The sequence below is a fragment of the Benincasa hispida genome, chromosome 6, assembly GCF_027475165.1.
Source record: "Benincasa hispida cultivar pf3 chromosome 6, pf3_genome.v1.1, whole genome shotgun sequence".
Lineage (NCBI taxonomy): Eukaryota > Viridiplantae > Streptophyta > Magnoliopsida > Cucurbitales > Cucurbitaceae > Benincasa > Benincasa hispida.
In genome coordinates this window covers 23,288,915-23,314,775 of record NC_143483.1, presented here as the reverse complement: position 1 = coordinate 23,314,775, position 25,861 = coordinate 23,288,915, and the positions used below count along the sequence as shown (strand labels likewise).

The 25,861-nt window shown below is 40.4% G+C and overlaps 1 protein-coding gene across 4 annotated transcripts; it reads right to left on the bottom strand.

Moving 5' to 3' along the window:
- Nucleotides 1–20,526: 20,526 nt before the first annotated feature.
- LOC120080247 (beta-hexosaminidase (DUF1336)) lies at nt 20,527–25,633 on the bottom strand. Of its 4 annotated transcripts, none has more exons than XM_039034861.2 (12): nt 25,423–25,633; nt 25,215–25,338; nt 25,049–25,109; nt 24,575–24,873; nt 24,026–24,112; nt 23,621–23,938; nt 23,381–23,516; nt 23,100–23,262; nt 22,751–22,879; nt 22,353–22,547; nt 22,136–22,258; nt 20,530–21,481 (listed from the first exon to the last, which is right to left on the bottom strand). In XM_039034861.2, exons 4-12 carry the CDS (start codon nt 24,810–24,812, stop codon nt 21,353–21,355), a joined length of 1,518 nt encoding a protein of 505 aa, XP_038890789.1. In that variant the 5' UTR covers nt 24,813–24,873; nt 25,049–25,109; nt 25,215–25,338; nt 25,423–25,633; the 3' UTR covers nt 20,530–21,352. The 4 variants fall into 4 exon arrangements, with proteins under 4 accessions (XP_090170978.1, XP_038890789.1, XP_038890788.1 ...); XM_039034860.2 differs by having other exon boundaries at nt 25,049–25,102; XM_090314852.1 differs by lacking the exon at nt 25,049–25,109 and having other exon boundaries at nt 20,527–21,481; nt 23,858–23,938.
- Nucleotides 25,634–25,861: the final 228 nt, after the last annotated feature.

The window sequence follows — 25,861 nt, the reverse complement described above, 5'->3', positions numbered from 1 at the left end:
ATGTTGGACCCTTGCGGTGCATTCTCCCTGCGACGCCGCATTAGGGGGGTTCCCTCTTCTTCTTCTCCTTCATTCGTCGCAACCAATTGTGTTGCTTCAGGTTGCGCCGGTTCAATCAACTATGCTGTTTCCCCTTATCCTCCCATACGAAGGTTGATTCTCTATCCTTTTCAGGGCTCGCAGCCCTCTGCCTTGCTTTTTCTTCTTCTCTCAGACGCCTCTTCTCACGTCGGCCCAATCTTCTCTCCTCTTTCTCCTTCTTCTTCTTCTCCTTCTTGGCCTCTCCATCTTCATCATCATCCTTTTGCTCTTTCTTGCCTTGCGATGATGTGAAAGACTCCGCCTCTCCAGCCTTCTTTCCCTTCTTCTTCTTCTTATCTTCCTTCTCAGCCTCTTCTGGCTACGCATCCCCTGTAACCTCCTCCATCACAATGTCAGGGGTCACTAATGCAGCCTCCGCTTCCTTGGTCTCCTCGATTGCGATCTCTTCTTCTTCTCTTTCTTTGATCACATTTTCCTCTTCTTTTCTTCTTAGAGGTTCATCATAAATTTTTGCGATGACAGTTGCCTCCTAAGTCCCAAGGACCAAAACAGCATTCTTCATTTCCTCTTCTTCAACCACCACTTCTTCCACCACCCCTACTCCATCCTTCACTGCTTCATCCACCACTACCGCTGCCTCTTCCTCCGTAGGTAGTGGTTGGTTTACAACCCCTGCCTCGGGCAGTCCACCTTCTTGCTCCAAGGTACTTACGATGTTGCCAAACACCTCCGTATCATCACGTCTCTTCCTTTCACTTTCAGTGGAGATGGAAGGTGTTGGCGTGAGGCCTAACGGTCAAGGGATTTCTCCATGATCTTTCGGCGAGTCTGGGGATGGTGTGGGCTTGGGCGGCAAGCCTGCGATCGGCAGCCAGAAATGTTGCCTCTCGCATGGCTACTTGATCAGTGGTGGAAGGCAAAGTGGATTGGTTTGGGGTTTGGTCAGCCATGGATATGAGCTTGGAAAGGTCTGGTAAAAACTCGAGCTACTGGGGAGAAAGAAAGGTTTGGAATGCAAGATGCTTAGGGTTTCTGGTTTGCCAAAGTGAGGTAAAGGGTTTCCAATGAAGGAGGAGGTCATATTTATAGGTTGGGCCATGGTGGGGCCCAACGCGATTTTTTCGGCGACTGGCCTCGAGCAACTCAACAGGCGCATTGTTCCACCTCCCTCATTTATGGAATTTCAGAAAAAGTGTCCTTTCGTCTGTCAAGTCATAATTGCTTGGGGATATGAATCGATTGGACTTCTTCCCAAATTGTCAAACGAATTTTTCTTTAATATTTTATTTGAATGGACGCATGAAAAAGAATAACGCATTGTGCTCACCAACGCAACTGTATCATTGCAGAGGACGGGCAACAGCACATATATCCCCACAACACACCCCTTAACCAATGCATTTCTGGAGGATACCTCAACACAATGCATTTGGCTAAGGACAGGCAAAGGACATATGCGAGCGCAACACACCCCTCAACTCAATACTGTTGAGTTAGGTGAACACAAAGCATTCCTGATTGGTTTGATATGCGTCCATTGCCACCTTGCATATTTGTTGTTAGATGTTTTTGTTGTTATTTTTATTATATCTTTTTCATCAATGCAAGTGTTGTGGCTTGCGGCAATAGATTTTCCTTTATTACTCAATCATTTACCATTTAAAGCACAATGTATTGATTACAAAAAAGTCAAAGAATTAAAGACGAGACTGAATTAAATGCAGAGAAGTGAATGAGGAAATAAATTCATAAAAGTCAAAATTGAATTAAATGAAGAATTGAAGACAGAATTCATAATTTAAAGAGACGGAAATTCAATAAAGCATTAAACATAGTATTGAGATATGGACCGAAAATTGCGTTATCCTGGGTGATCGCAATCCACATCTCCACAGGCGGTCATATACTGCTTCAGTAGCATCTCTAACAAGCCTCCCGATGTGTTAGATGATGATGGCTACTGGTTATGCTGTCTTGATTGACCTTGATTGTGGTGAAAAGGGGGGTTTCCTCTATTGCCCCGTTGATGGTTCAATGGCCCCTCTAGGTTGGGATTGTCTCCCCAACTGAAGTTAGGATGGCTCCTCCAGCCCGGATTATAGGTGTTGCTGAAGGGGTTCTTCAGGATAGCACACAACTGCTGAAGCTTCAATGGACACACGTCAGCTCCATGAACCCCTCCACAATTGACGCAACTGATTGCGGCCACTTGAGCTGGTGTCGCGGGTTGCACTGATTGTAGGGCAATGGCTCCTTGGTTAATTGCCATTGATTGGAGGATTGAGGTCACCGTGGCCATCTGTGCGGCCAACATGGTCATTGTCTCCGCAGGGACAATGGCTGTTTCTGTTTTCCTTCTATCGGCGCCTTGCCTCTATAACCATCGTCGATCCAGTCATCCATATTCTGCGAGATGCAGTCGAGGATGACTTTGGCCTCCATGTATGTCTTATCCATAAAACCTCTTGTCGTAGAGGCATCAGCAACAGTCTGCGTTGCTCTATTCAGGCCATTGTAAAATGTTTCCATCAAGACGCAATCAGGAATCCCGATATGCAGGCAGTTTTTCACCAGTCTCCTGAATTGCACCCAGGTGGTGCTCAGGGTCTCATTCTCCTTCTGTTCAAAGTTTAACACATCCTTTCGTCGCCTTGCGTTGACAGCAGGTGAGAAGAACTTCTTCATGAACCACTCCACCAATTGCTCCCATGAAGTGATCTCATTTAGCTCCAGTGAGTAAGCCTACCTCTTAGCCTCATCCCTCAAGGTGTAAGGGAACAGATACAATCTTATATTTTCTGGGGTCACGCCAGGTAAGGAAAAATTGTCACACATCTCGACAAAGCTGGTCAGATGGGCATGTGGGTCTTTACCTTGCAGACCCTCGAACTGCCCGGCATTTTGAATCATCTGCAACATGATCGATTTAATCTCAAAACGTGTGTTCTCCTCCACATTCGGCCTCGAGATTCCAAGAAAAAAATCATACAAATTGGGTGCCGCATAATTTCGCATCGGGATGTTGCGATCAGCCACCAGGAAGACAGGATCCTGAGCCGATCGAACAGCCCCTTGATTCACAGCCGGTACCGCATTATCGTTATTGTCCGCCATGCTGGCTGCCATCTTTCGCCTAATTCGGTTCTGACGTACCCTTGCGTGGAAAGTTCGCTCGATCTTAGGGTCAGCTACGAATTCTGGTTCAGCACGAGGACTCATAAACCATCAGGCTGCTCTCCACGTTGAACAACCAGTACAATGAGATCTGTCTTGCAAAATACCAAAAACACACTCAAACAATAAACCATTAACCAATTCCTCGGCAACGGTGCCATAAACTTGTTGACCATTTTATATACGCTAACACTGAGATGTATGATTGATGATGTTCTATGCTCGAAATGATGCAATACTACCACCATATATGCATTAATTATGGATGTTCACGTAGTATGCCATGCATTGTCACAAGTTTCCTTATGATGGAACTAAGTGTAATTCCATCGCAAGTTTCTCGGTGTGATCCGAGGTCGAACACGGGGACTGATTTAGGTTATTGTGGTATGTTCATGATATATGCGACCAGGTTTCCAATCTTTAAAATTTTGGTTTCTAAAAGTATATAAATTGCAATAAAGTAGAGTAAAGCAGTAAAGGTGCCATAATAAAATAAAAATACAATAAACCTAAGTTAGATGATACAAAATACAGTCTTCATGTTACAAGATGTTGGGGTCAAGCTGGCTGTGAAAGTTATGCAAGGAACGTTGAATGTGGCGACAAGTCCTATGAATGGAATGGAAAGAGAAAGACAAAGAATAAAACAACACAATTTCTCAATTGCATTGAAGCTACAAATGTTGTTCCACTCTTCTCTTGGCGTACACCTTTTAGTGATCGGCCGCGCTCCCACATGTCCGTGGTGAAACAGAGACTAACGTAATGAACGCAAGGTTTCTTCCATGTCTGGAAGTACTGCTCGCTTTAGTTAACGCATTCTTCTAACCTTCTCTCGATAGGTCAGAATGGCATCTTCACTTCTTCTCTCACAGGTGAAGATGCCGTCTACCATGCCTTAGCTAAACACATTTTATATCTTTAGCACAGATTAAGTACTTGGTTAATTCATATTGCTTATCAGGTAATTAAGAAAACATCATGAAGAAAGTGATTGATGGGTGAACGGAAATGGACAAAAAATGGTAAATGAAAGCTATTGAAACATTTAATATCTGTATTAAGCGTTTGATACATGGTGTGAATGCAGAGGTAAAGAAATAGTGAAATATAATGATGAAAGAGATAGAACAAATACAAACAAGTGCCAATGTCTTGGCACTGATTCGATGGAGATCTGCTTGTCGGATAGGATGGATTTGATGGTAGGAAGTGCTTCCCTCTCAGGCTTGCTCCATCAATAGTAGGGATCTTTGCACAAGCTTTCAATCGGGTGTTTGGCAGATTAGATATGAGATTCACCTCTCGACCTTATCTCGTCTTCTTCCCAGATTTCTTCACTTAAGAACTCGACTCAGCCTTTTCTCTCAACAATTTTTGCAACACTTACCCCGTATCAAGTAGCATCCTCTTTCTCTGAAATCTATGGGGTATTTATGGGTGCAGGTCTTTGACTCCGACCTTGTGGTCCCCACTGATTGTTATGGCAATTTCGAAGATGGAGGGATATTATTCCTTCTGTTATGCAATCAGACCGTCAATTCTGCACAACCGTTAGTTATACACGTGTCTCAATCCTCCACTTTTGCGTTGCTCAGCTGCATCTTTCGATCATGGGTTCGCATGCGGTGTTGTTTTTATTACCGCATGCGGTTGCAACATAGCTCTGGATTGATTGTCGCATTGCGCCATCATTGCGGCAATCGTCTCTTCATTATTAATTGACGGGCTCAATGTGATAGATATGTGTCGATCAGTTTCTCGTGAGCCTTGAGCGCAAGCGGTGACTTAGTCTTCTGCAAAATAAAGTAAAATTCGGCTTGTCTTCCATCTTTATGGTGTTAGTGGGTGTAATTGCAAACATTTATAATTATTGTAATATTAGGCTAATTTTCATGTAATAGGTGCATATTTACTAACTTTTGGCCGCAATATCAAGATAAGGTGGCATAAATAACTTATATTTCTACAAGTTATCATGTAACAGAAGGAATATTCACTCCACAATTTCAGGAACTTCCTTAACAATAAAGTGGGGTCCACACTGCAAAGAGTCAAATCTTCACTTATAAATAGCCTCTGTAATTTCATTCCAAGAAATACTTGATACGGGCATATTTTGATACTTGTATATTGAGAGAGAGACTGGTCTGAGTGCCTAATCGGAGTAGATCTGGGAAGAATTAAGAGACAAGGCCGACAGGTGAGTCTCAGGGCAAATCCATTCAATCCTCGTCATTGAAGCTCTGTACCAAGGTCACTTCTATCGGGCGAGCAAGCCTGAGAGGGAAGCTCTTCTCTTCATCCATTCCACACGTCGGAAAGCAAATCCACCGTCCAGATCTGTGTCAAGACGTTGGCACTCCTCTGTATTTATTTCTATCTCTTTATCATCAATTGTATTCATCTTCTTAGTCTATCGTTCACACCATGTATCAGATGCTAAATCTTAGTATTGAATTTCATGATCATTTCCATCTTCATCTTTTTGTCTATTTTCGTTCTTCCATAATTCACTTTCTCCACGATGTTTTCTTAATCCCCTGGTAATTAGTAAGAATTTGGCAAGTAAATTAATCTATGCTAAAGAAATAGTTATTTTAGCTAAAGCATGCTAGACGACATCTCGCCTGTGAGAGCAGAAGTGAAGATGCCATTCCTCCTGTCGAAAGAAGGTTGGAAGAATGCGTTAACTAAAGTGAGAAATGCTTCCAAAGATGGAAGCAACCTCGTGTTCATTACGTTCATCCCTGTTTCACCACAGAGATGTGGGAACACGGCCGATCACTGAGAGGTGTATGCCAAGGGAAAGAAAACCTTAGTTATATCTTTAATGCAATCAATGAACCTACAATGTTTATACTAGTTGTCCTTTCTATTTCTGATTCATACATAAAGCCTTGCCACCGCATAACACAATCCTTTGTATAAACTTCACAGTCAGTCTCAAACTCAGTATCATGTGTTAGTATCCTGTATCTTGTATCATAATAGCTTAGGTTTACTTTTATCACACTTTTATTTTATTATTGCAACTTTATTTTACCGCACAATTTTACTTCACTGCAACTTTAGATACCTGTACACACACTCATTATTAATTGTAAAATCGGTCGCATATATCACGAACGTAACGCATTAACGACAACAATCCCTGTGTTCAACCTCGGATCACTTCGAGAAACTTGCGTTGGAATTATACTTGGTTTCAGTGCAAGGAAACTTGTGACAATGCATAGCATACTATAAGATTTTCATTAATAATGCATATCTAGAAGTAGTATCGCATAAAGTGTAAATACGCATAACACAACATCCACATTCCATTTTCATCTTCCAAGTCATCAAGTTTATGGCAACATGAGCTTGCATGATCCATCATCATCATTATCCATATATGCTTATATCTAGAACATCAAACTACGAGTCTACAAGTTTATGGCATCGTTGCCAGTGATTGGTAACGATTAGTGTTGAATATGTTTGTGATATTTTACAGGACAGATCTCTTTGTACTGGCTATTTATTACGGAGAGCAGTCTGACGGTTTATGAGTACTGGAGTGATGCAGAAATTCTAAGCTGACCCAGAGTTCAGGTGTATTTTTCGCGCAAGAGCACATCAGGGCCGAATTAAGCGGTGAAGAAGCATGGCTAATAATAGCGAGGCACCCACAGGGAATCAAGGGGAAAATTGGCCAGCGCAAGACCCCATATTTCTTGCTGCTGACCACAACATCCCTATGAGGAACTATACGGCACCAGATTTTTATAACTTCTTGCCCAAAATTTCAAGACCCATGGTTGATGAGAGTGTAAGCTTTGAAATAAGACTGATTATGCTGCAAATGATTCAGAATGCGGGGCAATTCGGAGGATTACAAAGAGAAGACCTGCATGCTTATTTGACGAGCTTTGTAGGCATGTGCAGCGCATTCTCCATGCCTGGTGTGACTCAAGGACTTAGACTATATCTCTTCCCGTATACATTGCGGGATGAAGAAAAGAGGTGGGCTCATTCGTTGGAGCCAGATGAGATTAACGCATGAGATCAGTTGGTTGAAAGGTTCATGAATAGATTCTTCCCCCCAACCATCAATACAAGGAGATGGAGGGATGTGTTGAATTTTGAACAAAAGGGTTATGAAACTTTGAGCACCGACTGGGTGCATTTCAGACAATTAGTGAAGAGTTGTTCGCATATCGGGATTCCCGATTGCATTCTGATGGAGACTTTTTACAATGGCTTAGATCAACCAACGCAAGCAATTGTTGATGCCTCCGCAGCAGGAGGATTAATGGACAGATCGTATATAGAAGCCAAGAGCATCTTAGATCGCACCTCATAACATTCAGATGAGTGGATTGATACCGAGTTTGAGGAAAGAGGTTTGGAGCAAGAAAGAGCAGAAGATGTTGTTGTACCAACTGATACAATGAGCACACTGGTAGACTAAATGACCACAATGACCTCGCTCCTTCAGACTATGGCTAATCAACAAAGACAACTCTCTCAAGGTTCAGCGCAAGTCAATGCGTTGACACACATGGCCACAATAAATTGCATTCAATGTGGAAAGGGACATTCAGTGGAAGTTTGCCCGTGGAATCAACAGTCCGTATACTCTGTCTACAACGAACCGATCGGCAACACTTACAACCTTGGTGTTAGGGATGGGAATCACAACTACCACCAGATATGCATTAATTATGGATGTTCATGTAGTATTCTATGCGTTGTCACAAGTTTCCTTGCGTTAGAACCAAGTATAATTCCACCATAAGTTTCTCGGTGTGATCCGAGGTCGAACATAGGGATTGTTTTAGGTTAATGCATTACGTTTGTGATATATGAGACCGGGGGTTTTTCAATTAATAGAAGTGTGGTGTGTACATGTGATAAAGTAAATTTGTGCAGTAAAGTAAAGATGCGTTAAAATAAATGTGCGATTAAAGTAAAGTGTAATAAAAGTAAACCTAAGCTATGATGATACAAGATGCAGGTTACATGATACATGATACCGAGATTGAAACTGACTGTGAAGAATATACAAAGAATCGTGTTATGCGGTGGCAAGGCTTATATATGAAGCAGAAGAGAAAAGATAATTAGTATAAACATCGCAAGTTCGTTAATTGCATTAAAGACATAAGTGCGGTTCTGCTTTCCCTTGGCGTACACCTCTCGGTGATCGACCGCATTTCCCAAGTATATTAAGTTACTTGTTCAATTCATATTAATCACCAAGGGATTAAGAAAACATCATGGAAAAAGTGATTCATGGAGGAACAAAAATAGACAGAAAAGTGGAAATGAAGATGATCATGACAATTACTTATAAAATCAAGCGTCTGATACATGGTTGTGAATGATTTAGACTAAGAAGATGAAATACAATTGATGAATGAGAGTTAGAAAGAAATACAGATGAGTGCCAACATCTTGACACAGATCTGGATGGAGAAATCGCTTGTCAGCGTATGGAGTGAATCGGAAGGATGAGCTTCCCTCTCAGGCTTGCTCAACTGGTAGAAGGGATCTAGGTACAGAGCTTCACGATGGAGATTTTGAATGATTCGCCCTGAGACTCACCTCTCGGTCTTGTCGCTTTTCTTCCTGGATCTTCTCTGATCAGCACTCAGATTAGCCTCTCTATCAATATACAAATATCAAAATAGCCTCGTATCAAGTATATCTTTTTAGTGAATTCTATGAGAGTATTTATAGGCAGGCTTTGACCCTCTAACTTGTGGTCCCCACTTTATTGTTATGGAAGCTCCAAAAACGGTGGAATAAATATTTCTTCTGTTATGCAATCAGTCCATCAAAAATGCAGAATAGTTAGTTGTACACGTGTCAGAATCCTCCGCAATTGTGTTGCTCATTTGCATCTTTCAATCGTGTGCTCGCATGCGGTGTTGTTTTTATTACCGCATGCGGTTGAAGTTCAGCTCTGGATCGACTGTCGCATTTGCCGTTATTGCGTTGATCATCTCTTCATTGTTGGTTGACGAGCACAATGTGACGGAGATGCATTGTTCAGTTTCTCTTTGAGCCTTGATCGCAAGCGGTGACTTGATTTCCTGCAAAACTGAACAGAAATATCCTTTTCTACCATCTTGATGGTGTTAGTAGGTGTATTGGCAATCGTTAATCCCTCATATTACCTGAAATGTTCCAATATAAAAAAATAGCAAAAATGGAAGAACAAATGCTCCAAAACCCAACATAACAAATATAATAAAATCAGAAAGCTCACCTGAAATGTTCCATTAATGGAAGCTCCCCTAGATTGAACATAATAAAATCAAAGTGCTTACCTGAAATTGGACACACAACCCACACAGCCAACTCCGGACAACCAACGATCACCCACCTGAAATCGGACAACGCCAAGCTCCAAAATCAAGATCTTTCCAAATATAAAACATCGAAAGCTCACCAAAATCTGAGTCACCAGGGACAGGCGACACTACGGACCGATAACGGGCAACCAAGGACGGATGACAACCACATGATTCGCACGGCCTTTCAGATGGAGGGTTTTGCACGAGCTTGGACGAGGGTTTGGGGAGAAATGGCACGACGTTTTCAAACGTGAGGGGTCTGGGAATGAAAGGAAAAAAAATGGGGGGTGGGAGGGAAGAAAGTTTGGTTTCTTTTTTTTTAAAAAAAGTGGACCTTTAATGTCGGTTTTAAACCGACATTAAAATATACCTACAATGTCGGTTTAAAACCGACCTTAAAGATCCACTTTTTTTTTAAAAAAAAACAAAACTGACATTATACATCCGATTTCACTTTTTTTCAACCGACATTAAAGTCTAAAATTATTGTAGTGTTAGTACTCCAATATCCCGCCGAATGTGCACATCGACTAACTCCCGCTAGCTATGCTTAGGTATCTTAACTATATTTTTCCCACCAGCGAAGCTAACTAGTCCAGCCAGTTATACTGACTAATCCCGCCAAGTACCTTTTTCAAGCATGCTAACTAAATCCCTAGTACTAGTTTAGTTTCCAACATAATTACAAGCAATATTTCAACAAGAATAATAACAATTAAATCCAGAATATCACATTCCTCGATCGTGCCAATTTTCAAAGACAGCCTATATACATAATCATATATATATATATATAAATTAACCATATAAACAATGGAACAACCACTCACCTTGATTGGTTAGGAACTTTCCTCTCTGAAGTTCCTTAGGTTTACTTGGTTTCCCTTTTGAACCCCTAAAATTGCTCAGAACTCCTCATGGTTTGATCAGAATCCTCAAACCATCAAGACTGGCCCAAGCTTACCCGATAGCTCGACCCTTCTGTCTTTTCCTGACTCTCCAACCCGATTCCTTAGAGGTTCCTCTCTAGAAGCCCTACCCTGAAAACTAGACTCTTAGAGCTTTCAAGTGGCTTTGGAATCATTCCAAACATACGAGTATTCTGGGAGATATCCTCATCCCAAATTAATGCTACTTCCAGACTTCATTGTCCGACAGCATCTCCTCCTCTTGGAACTTCATGACCGACGCATGGTTTTGCTATCAATGCATGTGTTCCTTCATCAACGCATAGATTCCTTGTAAGACCCTAACACCAAAACTAAAGTTAAATAGAGAAGGAAAAATACCAAGTAGGAAGAAACCACTCCAATTTCCCAAGGAAAAATAACCAAGGGACCAAACATTTAAGAAAGGCTTAAGGTATGGTGAACGCAAAAAGGAATAAGGGATGGAAGCAAGAAAGCTTGGGAAAATTTGTCTAAGGGTTGCATATCACCAAGCAAATGCATGTAGGAGCCATAAAGGCAAAATAAGCTAGCATGCGTCGAGGCCAAGCGCGCAAGCTGTGCTCCAAGCGCACAGGCCATGCGTCGAGGCCCAACGCACAGGCCACGCGGCAGGGACGCGCGCAGGTCGTGCGTCAAGTGTGCGTCTATGCGTCGGAGCTTACGCCTATGCGTCTAAGGGAGAACGCACGCCTATGCGCATATACGACTGGGAGTGCACGCCTATGCATTGATAGGGGACGCGCAGCCTATGCGTTGATGAATGTCAGTCCATACGTCGAGCGAGCGAGCCACCCTATGTGTTGCCAAGTGACCATGCATCGATATACTAGTCCAACACACGGCCGAGAGGGCCTATGCAGCCAAACCTACCATGTGACCAATCGTGCAAACACACCATGCATTGATGGTTCAGCGCATGCATTCACTAGGTCAAGCAAGCCTATGCATTGAAGAGCCACCCTATGCGTTGGTGGAGATCACTTCATGCGTTGGCGAAAGAGGAATTGATGGGGAATTTTAAGAGAAAAAGCACGAAATTTCGAATAAAAGACTTAAACACTTGGGTAGAAAAATATGTGAAGTATTTAAAGAAGTGATGTGGCAAAAGGAGAATCACATAAAAACTACGTAGGAGGTGGCTAAGGGAGATTTCATGAAACTTAAGCAAGCATGAGGTGGGTGAAGGAGATTTCATGCAGCTAAAGGGCTTTTGGCTAGCAAGCTAAGGAGGAAACAACACAAGGCTAGCCTAGGGGTAGACTTAGTAGACTTCATGTTGGCAGCCTTAGAGTTAGACAAATAGTAGAGGTGTTGTCAACTTGGGGTGAATTTGAGATGGCTATAAATAGGGAACTTGAGCAAGGGAATTCATTTATACCAGCCTCAAAGTCGTAAATTGAGAGCATTTTAGGGAGAAAAATTAAGTTATTAGGCGAAATTGAGAAAAAAAGGGGTTGCGTTGGTGAGTGAGGGCAGCCGGATGCCCAACCTTGCATGCACGCAGCACTGCTTCCATCGCCCATTCCGTACGTTAGCCCACAGCGTCGCGCACATCACCCAGCACCAACGCACGGCGCTAGTGCGTAGACGCATCCCCAGTGCACACCCAGCGCGCACGCCTCGCGCACATGACCAACGTGCAAGTGCACGTCTGTGCGACGCCCTATGCCCATTGTGCCACTGCCCAACGCCAACTACCTATTCTTGGGCCAAAATAACCTCTAAAGGATCAACCTTGATATTTTGGCAGTTTCTAAGTGGGGTAAGCTGGTATTTTCGATAAATGGTGATATTCTAACTAAAGTTTAACATTTTGACTTACATAGCAAGTATTAAACTATGGAATTTCCATGTACATGGAGAAATTCAAAGAGGAGTAGTCAAAAAGGTGATTTTAGTGGAACACGTGCAGACGGTGAGTGTTTACATAGCTTTAGGTCATAGAGAAGTTCAGGAAGAAATATTTTTCACCTACTGAGAATGTTAGACGAAGGAAACTCATAACTAACTTTGAACAAGACATGGACGAATCGCTCAGCGATGCCTAGGCGAGGTTTAAGAGGTTAGTCAAGGACTGTCCACACAACGGATTGTCAGACTGCCTTCAGATAGAAATCTTTTATCACGGTTTAAATCCCGCCTCGTAGACCGCTGCCAATGCGGCAGCCGCTGGTGGTCTACTAGACAAAATGTATGACGAGGCTAAGAATATCTTGGATCGCATCTCTAAATATCACGAGGATTGGAGAGAGAGTGATCAGAGACTGAGAATCAAGGATAACGATGCAAGTAACAGTGCTATCACATCACTACAGAATCAGATGACCACAATGATGAACCTAATTCAGGGAATTGTGATCAATAGCCCAACACCGCAAAATGGGCAAGTAAATGCAATTAATCAAAACACCGCAAGGTGTGTGACTTGCGGTGATGGACATGCAATGGAAGAATGCCCACGGAATCCACAGTCTATTTACTTTGTGAAAAATAATCAATTTTCTAACACCTACAACCCCGGGTGGAGAAACCACCCCAACTTTGCATGGAAGAATCAGCAGTAGAATTTCCAATCTGTGGCACAAAAAGAAGGCCCACCTGGATTCTTCCCTCGAAATAACAGTCAGACAAGCAGTCAAGCCAGTAGCTCATAACCACCGCAATCTTCCTCCTTGGAAAGTTTGTTGAAGCAGTATATAGAGAAAAACGAAACTGTGCTTCAAAGTCAAGTGACGTCCATCCGCAATCTAGAATTACAGATGGGCCAGATTGCTAGTGAGCTAAAGAACAGACCGCAAGGGGCCCTACCGAGTTCAACAGAACTCCCACGCAACCCGGGGGATCAGGTAAAGAGCAATGTCAAGCTGTGACATTGCAGAGTGGAAAAACTGTGGAGGGAGAAAGAAAGTAGCCTAGCCAGACTGCTTCCATTGTGTTGGAACCAGAAATTACGGTGACTCAAGAAGAGGAAGGAGAAAAAGAAGTGATAGAACCGAAAGTTGCGTCCACCTTAAAGCCAACAGAGAAGGGGATTGTGAGAGTGCAGTTACCACCTTTCCCGCAGAGATTCAGAAAGAAAAAGAATGACGAGGTACAGTACCAATGCTTCCTGTCTATGTTAAAACAATTACATATTAATATTTCATTCAGTGAAGCAATTGAGGAGATGCCTGCATACGCAAAATTTATGAAGGATATGGTAACCAAGAAGAGGGGAACTAGTAAGTTTGCCATGGTGGCTTTAATGCAAAGCTTGAAGTCAATAATTCCATCGAAGATGAGGATCTTGGGAACTTTACTATACCTTACTCCATTGGAGGACTATACATCGGGCAAGCATTGTGTGACCTTGGAGCCAACATCAACTTGATGCCTCTGTCAATTTTTAAGCAGCTGAACGTGGGGCAACTTGTGCCCATGACCGTGACTCTCCAACTTGCAGATAGATCTCTGGTGTATCCAGAGGGGAAGGTGAAGGATGTACTGATCACCATCGACAAATTTATCCTACCAACCGACTTCATCATCTTGGATTACGAAGCCGATAAAGATGTGCCCATCATCTTGGGACGACCATTTTTATCAACAGGTCATGCCCAGATTGATGTGAATAAAGGAGAGATCACTTCGAGCATAAATGAACAGAAGCTCAAGTTCAACATCATCCGTGCCATGAAGTTTCCTGACGAAGAAGACCTTCATGAATCTGATGACGACCAGAATTTGACTGAAAAAGAAAAGCTTGACGAAGAGAATGAAAAAGAGGATGCAAGCGCATCCATTATGACATGTAATATACGATCATAGAAAAAACAAGCAAGGAAGTTGATATGATCGCTACCCAAGAAGAAGAGCCAATAGTAAAAGAAGAAGGAAAAATAACGCAACCGTCCTTAGTAGAACCACCAATAATGGAATTGAAGACCCTGTCGAATCACCTAAAGTATGCATTTTTGGGGCCGAATGAAAAGCTGCCAGTCATTATTTCCTCTGAGCTTAATAAAGACCAAGAGAATGCGTTGATGAGCATTCTAAGAAAATATGTGCGAGCAATTGGCTGGACGCTCGCAGACATCTGAGGAATTAGTCCCCCATACTGTATGCATCGCATTCGTCTCGAAGAAGACCACAAGGCATCGATCGAACACCAATGCTGACTCAACCCTACGATGAAAGAGGCCGTTAAAAAGGAGATCATTAAGTGGTTACATGCAGACATTATTTATTCGATAGCAGACAGCGCGTGGGCCAGCCCCGTGCAGTGCGTGTCGAAAAAAAGGCGACATGACGGTAGTCCCCAACGAAAATAATGAGCTGATACCACAAAGAACCGTCACCGGGTGGCATAATTGCATGGATTACCGCAAGCTAAATGCGGCAACAAAGAAAGATCATTTCCCTCTACCGTTCATCGACCAAATGCTAGATCATTTAGATGGAAATGACTTTTACTGCTTTCTGGATGGCTATGCCGAGTATAACCAAATTATGATTGCTCCAGAAGATCAGGACAAGATCACATTCACCTGCCCATATGGGATTTTTGCTTTTCACCGCATGTCGTTCAGCCTTTGCAATGCGCTGAGCACATTCCAAAGGTGCATGATGGCCATTTCAGAATATCTTCAGGACTCTGTTGAGATCTTCATGGACGACTTCTCTATCTATGGGCAAACCTACGAAGTCTGTCTAGCCAACTAGGACAAGATACTAAAAAGATGCGAGGAGACGAATCTCGTTCTTAACTAGGAAAAATGCAATTTTATGGTGCAGGACGGTATCGTGCTGAGGCACAAGGTTTCTCAGGACGGGTTGGAGGTGGATAAGCAAAAATAGAAGCAATTGAAAAACTCCCTCCTCCAACAAGTGTAAAGGATGTAAGGAGTTTCTTGGGCATGTCAGATTTTATAAACGCTTTGTCAAGGACTTTTCGAAAATAGCACGACCGCTGAGTGCGTTGATGGAGGCTGACAGAAAATTTGATTTTGACAACATTGTCTCAATTCATTCAGGATTTTGAAGAATGAACTGACAACTGCGCCCGTGTTAATCGCACCTGATTGTACACTTTATTTTGAATTAATGTGCGATGCAAGCGGGTATGCGATGGGAGCAGCTCTGACACAGAAGAGAAAGACAATCTTACATCCCATCGCATATGCGAGTAAGACGTTGAATCCTATTCAGACTAACTACACCATCATAGAAAAGGAGCTACTTACAGTAATTTTTGCGTTGGAAAAGTTTAGAGTGTATCTGCTAGGAACAAAGATACTCATCTACATTGATCATTCGACAATAAAGTATCTAATGACAAAGAAGGATGCGAAGTCGAGGTTGATCAGATGGATTCTCCTCCTCTAGGAATTTGATATAGAAATAATTGATCGTAAGGGGACGGGGAACCAAGTTGCGGATCACTTGTCCAGATTGGAAAACCCTGAGGTTGACCGTAATGAGTCAGAGGTGAGTGCGATGTTCCCAAATGAGCAGCTATTCCATATTGAAGAATTTCCATGGTACGCTGACATAGTCAACTATCTGGTTTGCGAGCAATTTCCAGAGGATTATACTGACCACCAGAAGAGAAGGCTCAAGTACGAATGCAGATCATATTTCTGGGATGAGCTGAATCTGTATAAAAAGGGGGCAGACCAGATTATGCGACTATGCGTACCAAATGCTACTCAACAACGCATATTATCGCAATGTCACGACTCACCATATGGTGGGCACTTTGGAAGAAAGTGCACCACAACTAAAGTATTATAGAGTGGATTCTACTGGCCAACATTGTTTAAGGATGTAGCTAACTACGTGAGGAAGTATGATCGGTGCCAAGGCACAGGTAACATTTCATGGAAACATGCAATGCCTATGAACATCATCTTGGAACTTGAGTTGTTCAACGTATGGGCATCGACTTCATGGGACCATTCCCTCCATCAAATGGTAAAAATTATATTTTGTTAGCCGTCGACTATGGATCCAAGTGGGTAGAGGCAGTGGCATGCACTGCAAGCGATACGACGGTAGTCTCTCAATTCCTGAAGAAAAACATTTTCACTCGTTTTAGCACCCCACGTGCCATAATAAGTGATGAAGGGTCCCACTTTGTCAATCATACTGTCAAGGAACTGCGGCACAAATATAACATTCTCCACAAAGTGGCCATCGCATACCATCCGCAGACGAATGGTCAGGCCGAGGTATCCAATCGAGAGATCAAGCTGATACTTGAGAAGGTAGTAAAGCCTTCGCGAAAGGATTGGGCAACAAGATCGATGATGCATTATGGGCATACCAGGCTGCATTTAAAAAACCCATAGGTATGTCCCCGTACGTGTTGGTATTCGGTAAGGCGTGTCATTTGCCTCTGAAGGTGGAATACAAAGCACTGTGGGTGCTGAAGAAGCTAAACCTTGACTTGAGGAAAGCAGGAGAAGCGAGAAAACTTCAATTGGTCGAGTTGGGGGAATGGAGGATCAACACATATGAGAATGCAAAGATCTACAAGGAGTGCGCAAAGCGCTGGCACAACAAACACATATGCGGCAAAAAGCTCCAAGTCAGGCAGAGGGTCTTACTATTCAACTCACGACTACGACTCTTCCCTGGGAAATTAAAGTCACGTTAGTTCGGACCATTCATCGTTAGAGAGGTATTTCCACATGGCGCGGTAGAATTATCTAATGATGACGGAACCAACATATTCAAAGTTAATGGGCAACGAGTAAAAGCGTATCACGGAGAAGGCTGGCATCGCCAAGTCGATTCCATGGAATTGAGAAACTCTGAATAAGAAAGAAGTAGGTGGTCCCTACGTTATCAGACGATCGAAATTCATCAGGGATGCAAGTTTTGGAATCATGAAATCTTCAACTTTTCTCTACTACTCAGAATTTTCATTTCACTATATCTTTTCAGTTCTTTATCTATTTTATTATTCTAAAAGAAATCAAGTTTGCAAAAAAAAAAAAAAGAGATTGCAGTAAAAGATTTTGTTTTGTTTAATATTATTTGACCCACACATTGTTTTTCTTGCACACGATCGAGGAGAGCGACTGCGGAGGCGTTACACGAAGAAGTAACTTATCTTATTCCGTCACCGCAATCCAAAGAAGATAGATCGCTGCAAAGTATGATGCGTCAACAAACAATACGGATGACAGCGCAAATTTGGGGGTTGTATTCATCCTTAACTTTATTCCAAATTTTGCGCTATTGCATCACATTTTAATTTTTGAAAGTTTTATCACCGCATCCTCTTTGATTACTGCAATCATTTAATATTGATAAATTTAGTAAGTCTCTACATGATTTTCTCTTTGCCAATTATGATTTCAATGATGACACACATGCTTCTATTATTTCATATATACTAGAGTCAACTTAATTTTAAAATAGTCACCTCATGAATATTTCTAGAAGTTAGTGGTCTGCTAGTTTTCTTTCAAACTGACTCTTTACATAGCTTCCTAAGAATATCGCATGACTTCTTTCAATCTTTTGGCAATGAGTACAGTGCTGCATTTTAAATTTGGGTGTGAGTTATTTACTTTCGACCTTATTATTTTGGAAGAAAAAAAAAAAAAAAGAAGAAAAGAGGAAAATTTGAGAATAACAACCCATGTTGATAAGAGTTAAGTTGTGAAAGGCATTTACCCGTAGTTGGATGTCCACAGGACACACGTGGAGGCAAGCCAAAACGAAAATAAGTCGCCAGGATCAACGCATAAATAAATGACCGCAACTCTGCTGCCAAGTAGGTATGAGTTTAGTCTGAGAAAGAGCACTTTGCTCGTAGTTGGATGTCTGCATGACACAAGTGGGGGCAAGCCAAAACAAAGGCGAGGTACTTGGATCAGCGTAAGGTCAGAAAAAAAATAATAATGTAAAAAATATGCAAGGATAAAAATCATTTGACGCCCCGATGAAAAAGTTTTTTTGAAATAAATCATGCGATGTCCCTGAATCTAGTAAAGTCCTTTTTGAAGGTTAAGCTTGCGGTCCCTAGGTCTTAGAAATATTTTAAGAGGAGACTTGAATAAGACTTAAGGAAATTTTGGTGTATAGGGTTTGAATGAAATATCCTTGAGAAATCTAGGAAAAGAGATTTATGGTCGATTTTCTAAAGGAAATTTTTAACTTATGCTTGAGGACAAGCATTGTTTAAATTTGGGGGTGTGATAACGGGTAGAAATCCACGTTATTATAGTGCTAAGTTATTAAACAATGAAGGTTTGCATTGATAAAATATGTTAGATTGCTTCCAAAAAGCATTAAGTTCATAACATTGTGGTCGCATGCGTTCATCGCATAAGAACAGTTAACTTTGGTATTTTTATGTAGAATATGCGTTAACGCAGGGCGGTAAGTGCGACTACAAGAAATCAATGGTCGAGCGCAGCATTACCGCAAGGCTTTGTGGTGATTTGTGTTCGCAAATATCTGCTCAAGAAGGATTGCCGCATAAAGCCGGTACAACTTGGTAGGCACATCTGGGTGAAAGGCATAATTAATCACGATGGGACAGAAAGCTGACGACGGTCGAATCCGAATTAAGTTGACAAGCCGCTAACGATAACAAGTACGCTCAGGTTTTCGGTGACAAATATTCGGCACATCAGTCAGAGAATTAAAGCCATCCCATCTATGCAATCATAAGAGAGAAGCCACGCTTCACCCCGAAGCTCTATAAATATCGAAGGCATCCTTCATAAAAGAGGTTCACGAGTTCAGAATTTAGCACGTCTTTATTCATAGTTTTCTTTTATTTTTAAGAAGGCGGAGCAAGAGAAGAGAAGAGACGCCGGAAGGTCGCTCAGGGCAACTCGAGAGAGAACCCAGAGGTGTATTAAGCAAAGAGTGGGCCGACTCTCGCAAAAGTGAGATTATCTTTTGAACAAGAGTAGAAAGACAGTGTAAAAGCCTGGGAAGCAAGAGATTGCTACCAGGCTCTTTATTCTCTTCTTGTATTGTTATTTTGTACTTCATCTTTATATTTATACAATGGAAGTTCTTATTCTACATCTGTCTACTCTTTTAGCACGCATGAGTAGCTAAACTTGTCGAATGAGTTGAGAAGAACTAAGCTAACATGACCTAGAATCTTCATTGCTTGCTGTCTTGTTTTATGTTGTGCCCAACTCCCCTTTAGAGCTACCCGAGAGAGAGTCTAAAGAAAGAACCTGAGACTTGAGAGAGCTATGTTAGAATATAGATTCGAGAGAGCTATGTTAGAATCTAGACTCGAGAAAGCAAGATTAGATCGCATGCACCCTAGAGATAGATTATGATATTATGTGGTCGCATAAATAAGAATAGAGGCTTATGTATAGGTCCTATAGACTCATCGCATATATCGCAAGCGTTCTAGAAGTAGAAGTCGTAGCATTCGCATTGAGAGATGGTTTGCTATTGTATGTGTGTTGCATGGTCGCATAGCATAAATGCATCCTAGGAAGTGTTAGCTGAACCCTTCTCAACCCATTCACCGCATACTCATCGCATATTCCGTTTTATCAACTCTTTTCGAAACTCTGCTGCATTTGTTTATTTTTATTACCACAAACAACAATATCAAACAATTATTTGAGTTACCGATTACCGCAAAGTCTTCCTGAAAATTACCACCGCATATTGTTTTCCCAAGTTCCTGAGTTCGACCCAGGACTTACCAGGAAACTCAGTAGGTTTACACTTGGAATCTACTGAGAAAACTTGAGTGCTCAACGCATTTTTATCATCACCTCTCATCCATAATTCCACCTCATAAAATAATGCATCAGTTGAACTCTGTTATGAAGTTCTGATATTTTCTACTTATCTCTTCCTTGTCTGAGTTGAGGGTTATCTATCCACTTTTCTGTTTCGATTTTGAAATTTCATTGTCCCTTCCTTCTTTCTTTTCCTTGCTTTATTTACCCTACCTTAGATGATTTGCTTCTTTCTCTAGTACAATGCCTCAGTTTAAAAGCTCCACGACAACAAAGCTCAAATTTGAGAGCAAGGAGATAAACCTCACTTTTGAGAGTGGGGTGAGCAACTATATTGATCTTGATCTTGATGCGTCTAAAGCAATGGGTTAAACTTGAAAAGCCTGAGCTTGAAGCAATAACGTGTTCAAGGAAAAAGTTTTTCTCTTTTAAGATAACGCAACTGAACTTAAAGTTGGCGACAAAGGAGATCATTTTGGGCACAGGCTAAGAGATTTCTCTCTCTTTTCTCCCTTTGTTCCTTTTCTTTTGTCGTTTCAACTATATTGTTGTGAATTCGTTGATTTATTCATTGGTTTTTTTCATAGTGCTTGTAATTTATTGATCACCAATTTCATGATTATAGATTCAATTTGAGATTGAGAGATGACAATTTTTTAATGTTAAGTCACTGGTCGCATTCGTAAGGTAGAGATGTCTACGAATTCTTGTAACATTTTATGATTGAGCTTTTATTTTAATTTATAAATAAAGACTAAATATGAGGAAAGGAAAAACCTAGTGAATTCCTGCAAAATCCGACAATATCAATATGTCTATAGTTTTTGTTATAAAATCATAGCATCAACAGGTTTGTCAATATGAATACTTAACATCCCCACCATAAGAAACACAAAGATTTTGATGTAAATCTGACTTCCCTTGAGGAATAAAAGAATGGTAACATTTACACCAATCAATCTCAAGCTTTCTTTCTAAAGGATCCTATCAGACTGCATCCTTTTACAAAGGCCTTGCACTCATTTATGTTAATTAATTAGACATTTCTTCTCTTCTCTTCTATTTTCCCTTCTGACTTCATTCTTGCTGATGCACATGAATATTGGCTTTCCCATCATTATTCTCCCAACACTAAAGTTTCACTTACACTCATAATTGTAGGTATCTGCCCACGGTTTACAAAATCTATCTTATTCAATCGCAGACAACACATCATTTGTTCAGGGAGTTCTTCAGGTTTTTGTGCCTGTCATAACTCGAAACAATTACTCAAAAATACTCTACCATCATCATTGTTTTTAATTTACCAACTTAACTTAATATCATTTACATGAATTTGTAAATTCTTTCCCTTAACTTTGACTATTGTATTTATTTACTTAATTTTGCAGCTGAATTTTAGATTATTTTATTTAATCTCTACCCTAATACCATTAAAAAGAAGCATGCCACATTAGTATATTAACAGTGTTAATGAGAAGAACTAAATAGAAGCATTGATCCAGGATTTCAGTAATTGAAACTTTGGAAAGTTTAGATGCTCAAAATTAAAGATTAAGAGTTTGAAGATTTACTAGAGAATTTTTTTCTTTTAAAAAAGTTGTTTTTATTTTAACTCTTTTTATAAAAATTATTTAAAATGCATTTTGAAAGTGTTTGAAAAACTATTTTAAGTAATTGTCAAACACTTCGGTTTTTCCAAAATGCTTTATGAAAATTAGACATTTAAAAAATTAAACCAAACGCATCCTAAACATATAATGGCTTCCAGCAAGTGCACATAAAGAAACTAGGACTTCCAATTTTGAGAAATGTGAAAGAGTCAGAATAAACAAAACATATATCTATCTATATATATATATATTTGTTGGTGTTATCAGTTTGAATATAATAGAAGTACCTCGATTGTTAAACCAATGTCAAGTATCCCATGCTTCAAACGATCACGGAATGATTCGAGACCTTTCCTTGATATGTAGCTGAACCTATGTATATCCAAATCAATCTCAAAATAATTTTTTCCCTGAAATAACCATAAGGCAAAATTCCGCCATCAAGAAAAGCCTAAATCTCAATAGTATTATCAGAATGGACTCAAAAAATGGAAATCATTTTACCCTGAAAAAGTTGTGTTGAGGTCGTGAAAGCACTGGCTTTTCATTATAAGAACTAACTAGCTTTCTTTCAGCAGCACTTAACTGGAGATCTTCAGGATTAACCAACCCACCCAGTATTTTCAATCTTTCTCTGAAAGGAACCAAGGATTCCCTTGTGTATCCTTTGACTTTTTCCATTTCATCTTCGATCAACCTCTGATGAAGAAAACCAGCCTTAGATCCTCTTTTCTTATTAAAACTATCAATGCAAGTAATATAATGGAATAAGTACTTTTCGAACAAAAAGGAGGATGAAGTATCATATTCATTTCGTTTCCTGACAATCTTCGTAGGTAGATCAAGCATTTTTCAAATATCAAAACTAATCTAAAATTCAATTTAAGCGGTGGAAAAGGAACCTTGATGCAGTCTTGAAAATGAAGAGATATCTCCTCGTCAAAATTGTCAGAAAGTCTAAAATACAGTACCAGGCTCATCCCTTCTCCGTTATAATCACCAGGGAACATCGAAACTGGATATGTAGGCAGCTAAAACCGAAACAACAAAAAGAGATCAAGAAGAAAATTCAGTTTCAGTATGTAACAGTCAGGTTTTATCATCAATATGGCCCATTAAAATAATAAAGGCCAATGATTTTTCAGAGTAAAGCCAGTGGAATTATCTCATTTCTTTTCCATTTTGGTAATAATGCACAAGATCCTAATTAGAAAGGCTCATTGAACAGAAAAAAAGTGATAATAAAAAGACCTGTATGTTAACAATTAAAAGGGATGGTAGCTTTTCACGTGCTTTCAGATGTGGAAGTTCAATATGCTGAGCGATGTGATTTATCTTTTGGGGGCAGAGAAACAAGTCAACTCCAATTGGTACATATGGACTGAAGTTTGGAGCAGGGTATTTCTGTTTGTCTCTACACAACAGGTGTCCAGAGTTGGAAAGAAGAAGAAACTAGCACAGTTAGACAATTACAAAGCGAGAGCCCCTAGATGTGCACAAGGAATTAAAAGATGTGAAACTCAAGAACATGCCTGAAGTAGTTTTCTCCGCGAAGCTTAAAGACAGAAGGTGAAATAGGGGACCAGGACGATGGAGTTAACTTTTCTCCTTTTGCACATGGAATTTGAAGTCCTGCTCTTGGACGGTATAAGATTTTCTCTGACGTACCTGTGCATCAAAAGATTATACTTCTATAAAAGCTGAACCAACACATCAGTAATTTCAAAACATAGTTAAAACACAAAATCCCCAATGATGGCATGTTTACGTACAAAACTCAGTTCGTTCATATCCGTCAACAGATTTTCTCTTAACAGAAAGCATGATAACTGTCGACTTCTTTCTATTTTCTGGTTGGGGATTAGAAGAATGATTCTTCTCATTGTAACTAACTGGAGGAGGCAAACAAGGCAGGCAAGTATTCATATTGAACTCCTGACTCGTATATTCAAAGTTCTGTGCACCTCCGTCGATTTTGAGATAACTTTCATAGAAACCTTCATACGTACATCCATTATCAATGAAGCACGACTTGCTTTCGTACTGAAGCAATTGAGCATTCGGGCCATTTCCAATTGAAGGAACACAATCTGCCATCTCAAACCACAAGGTAACAATTTGTGTGAATGAAATGTGAAAGAAGTTGTTGGCTGTGGAGAAAGAAGTCAAGATTTTACCTCCATGAACACTGCTGAAATCCTCATCATCAGAATCAGATTCCAAAATACTGGCTGAGTCGAACCATGGTTCATCTAGGCACACTCCTACATATGACACAATTTCAAAATTCACGGTTCAGATGAATATATCCATCTTAACCAAAGTAGAACCTTAATTTCCATCTAAACCTTCCAACATGGTGGTAGCTGAGTGATTAAAATGAAAAGGCTTCCGTTATAAATTATTATAGACTTAATTTTAGATGCATGAATTTCGTTCAAGTCCATGACTAGTCGAATACATGAACTAGCAAAAACATTCATGGATATTCATGTATGATGAAGACTCGATGTTGTAGTATTTATTTCATGAGGAAGTGCATTACTTGTTTCTTCCAAATTCTTATGAGTGAAGAGCAATGTTAATCTTCACCCTTGTGATTGTAGGAAAAATGTTTATCCACTGCGTATTAAGAATTCCAGTGCAATAATATGATTCTCTGTCATAGGACACCAAATATAGTAGTAGTAGTTTTGATTCAATAATTGAGAGCGGAAGGAAGATACCATTTGCATCAATTTGACCATGGCTCCACTGCAGCTGCTTCAGATGAAAGGTCATGTTAGAAACCTCAGACCTTGCACTGACCGTAAAATCTCTAGCATGATTTCGTGAATCGCCGATTTGTTTGATATTGACATCAGCAATGGTAGCTGAAATCTTACTACGTCGTTTTCCAAATCGTGAGGAGTACTTCCTATATGCTTTGAGATTACGACTAATTTTTGAGGTGCAGCCACCCATTGTATTAGATTTGTAGTTCTAAGCAGCAGGACACTAAATGCCCACTCCACAAAGAAGAGACCTATAATACAGTCAAAGTTGCAAGTATTACCATTACGTGGTGGTACATAATCGCAGAATCAATCACATAACAAATTTTGGAGTGTTTGATAGTGGGATAAAGATAGTTTCAATTTGAAATATTGTTGGCATCATCAAAAAGGGTAAATCAGCAGCAGATGCATAAATAAACAGACCTCATTCATAAAGCATAAGAACTAACTTGAATTGGGCGTTGAGGGCATGCTATTCTACATTCTCCATATAGACATAAAACGAAACCAAAAGTAAAAATCAGCCAAATTGAGGAGTAAAATAGAGAATAATAGATTTCCATATCCACAAGGAATGGAGAGGAGGCACCTTCTTCGAGGACAATGGCATTCAAAAATTAAATCGCAACTATCAGCGACTCCTTGGAAGAGGGTTTCATGTGAATTTAGCTGTTACATTGGCGAGTCACCGAGATCATAACACCATTTTAAACCTAAAAAAGAAGACGAAACGTAGAAATGAGACGATAGGTGACAATTTAAAAGTTGATTCAGATAGGGATTTGAGCGAGGCGTACGTTCAGAAACAGAAGAACGGTGGTCCGGCATAAATGAGGAATCGTCGTTCCCGTGGGAACTCAGATTCCTCGGTCTTGTGAACTCTGATCTGTGTGTTTCAGAAAATGGAATGGAAGATTTTGGGAGAGAAAGGAAGAGAAGAGAAGAGAGAAAAAGAGAATGAAATGAACGAAGAACACAAACTCCGTTGGATACGGATCTCCACTCTCAACTTCGCGCCAAACTAACCTTCCGCCAACCAAGCATCCTTTTAACTAACTTTTCTATTTTTAATTTTATTTTTTTCCCAATATTTATATCCCCTTCCAACTTTAATTACTAACAATTTGGTCGTTATTTAAAATTTGTAACAATTTACCCTCTTTCATAAAAATATTTTTAAAATTAAGTGTCCACTTTTTTTTTTTTTGTAAAGTGAGATGTTTAGATTCCGAGTTG

What these genes read in the sequence shown, in the direction of transcription:
- LOC120080247 (XM_039034861.2), bottom strand. Translation starts at nt 24,812, where the DNA reads ATGGGTGGCTGCACCTCAAAAATTAGTCGTAATCTCAAAGCATATAGG. An exon ending in ATATGAACGAACTGAGTTTT is followed by an intron (nt 23,517 to 23,620) that starts GTACGTAAACAT and finishes TTTGATGCACAG; the next exon opens with GTACGTCAGAGAAAATCTTA. An exon ending in ACATTGGTTTAACAATCGAG is followed by an intron (nt 21,482 to 22,135) that starts GTACTTCTATTA and finishes GAGTTATGACAG; the next exon opens with GCACAAAAACCTGAAGAACT.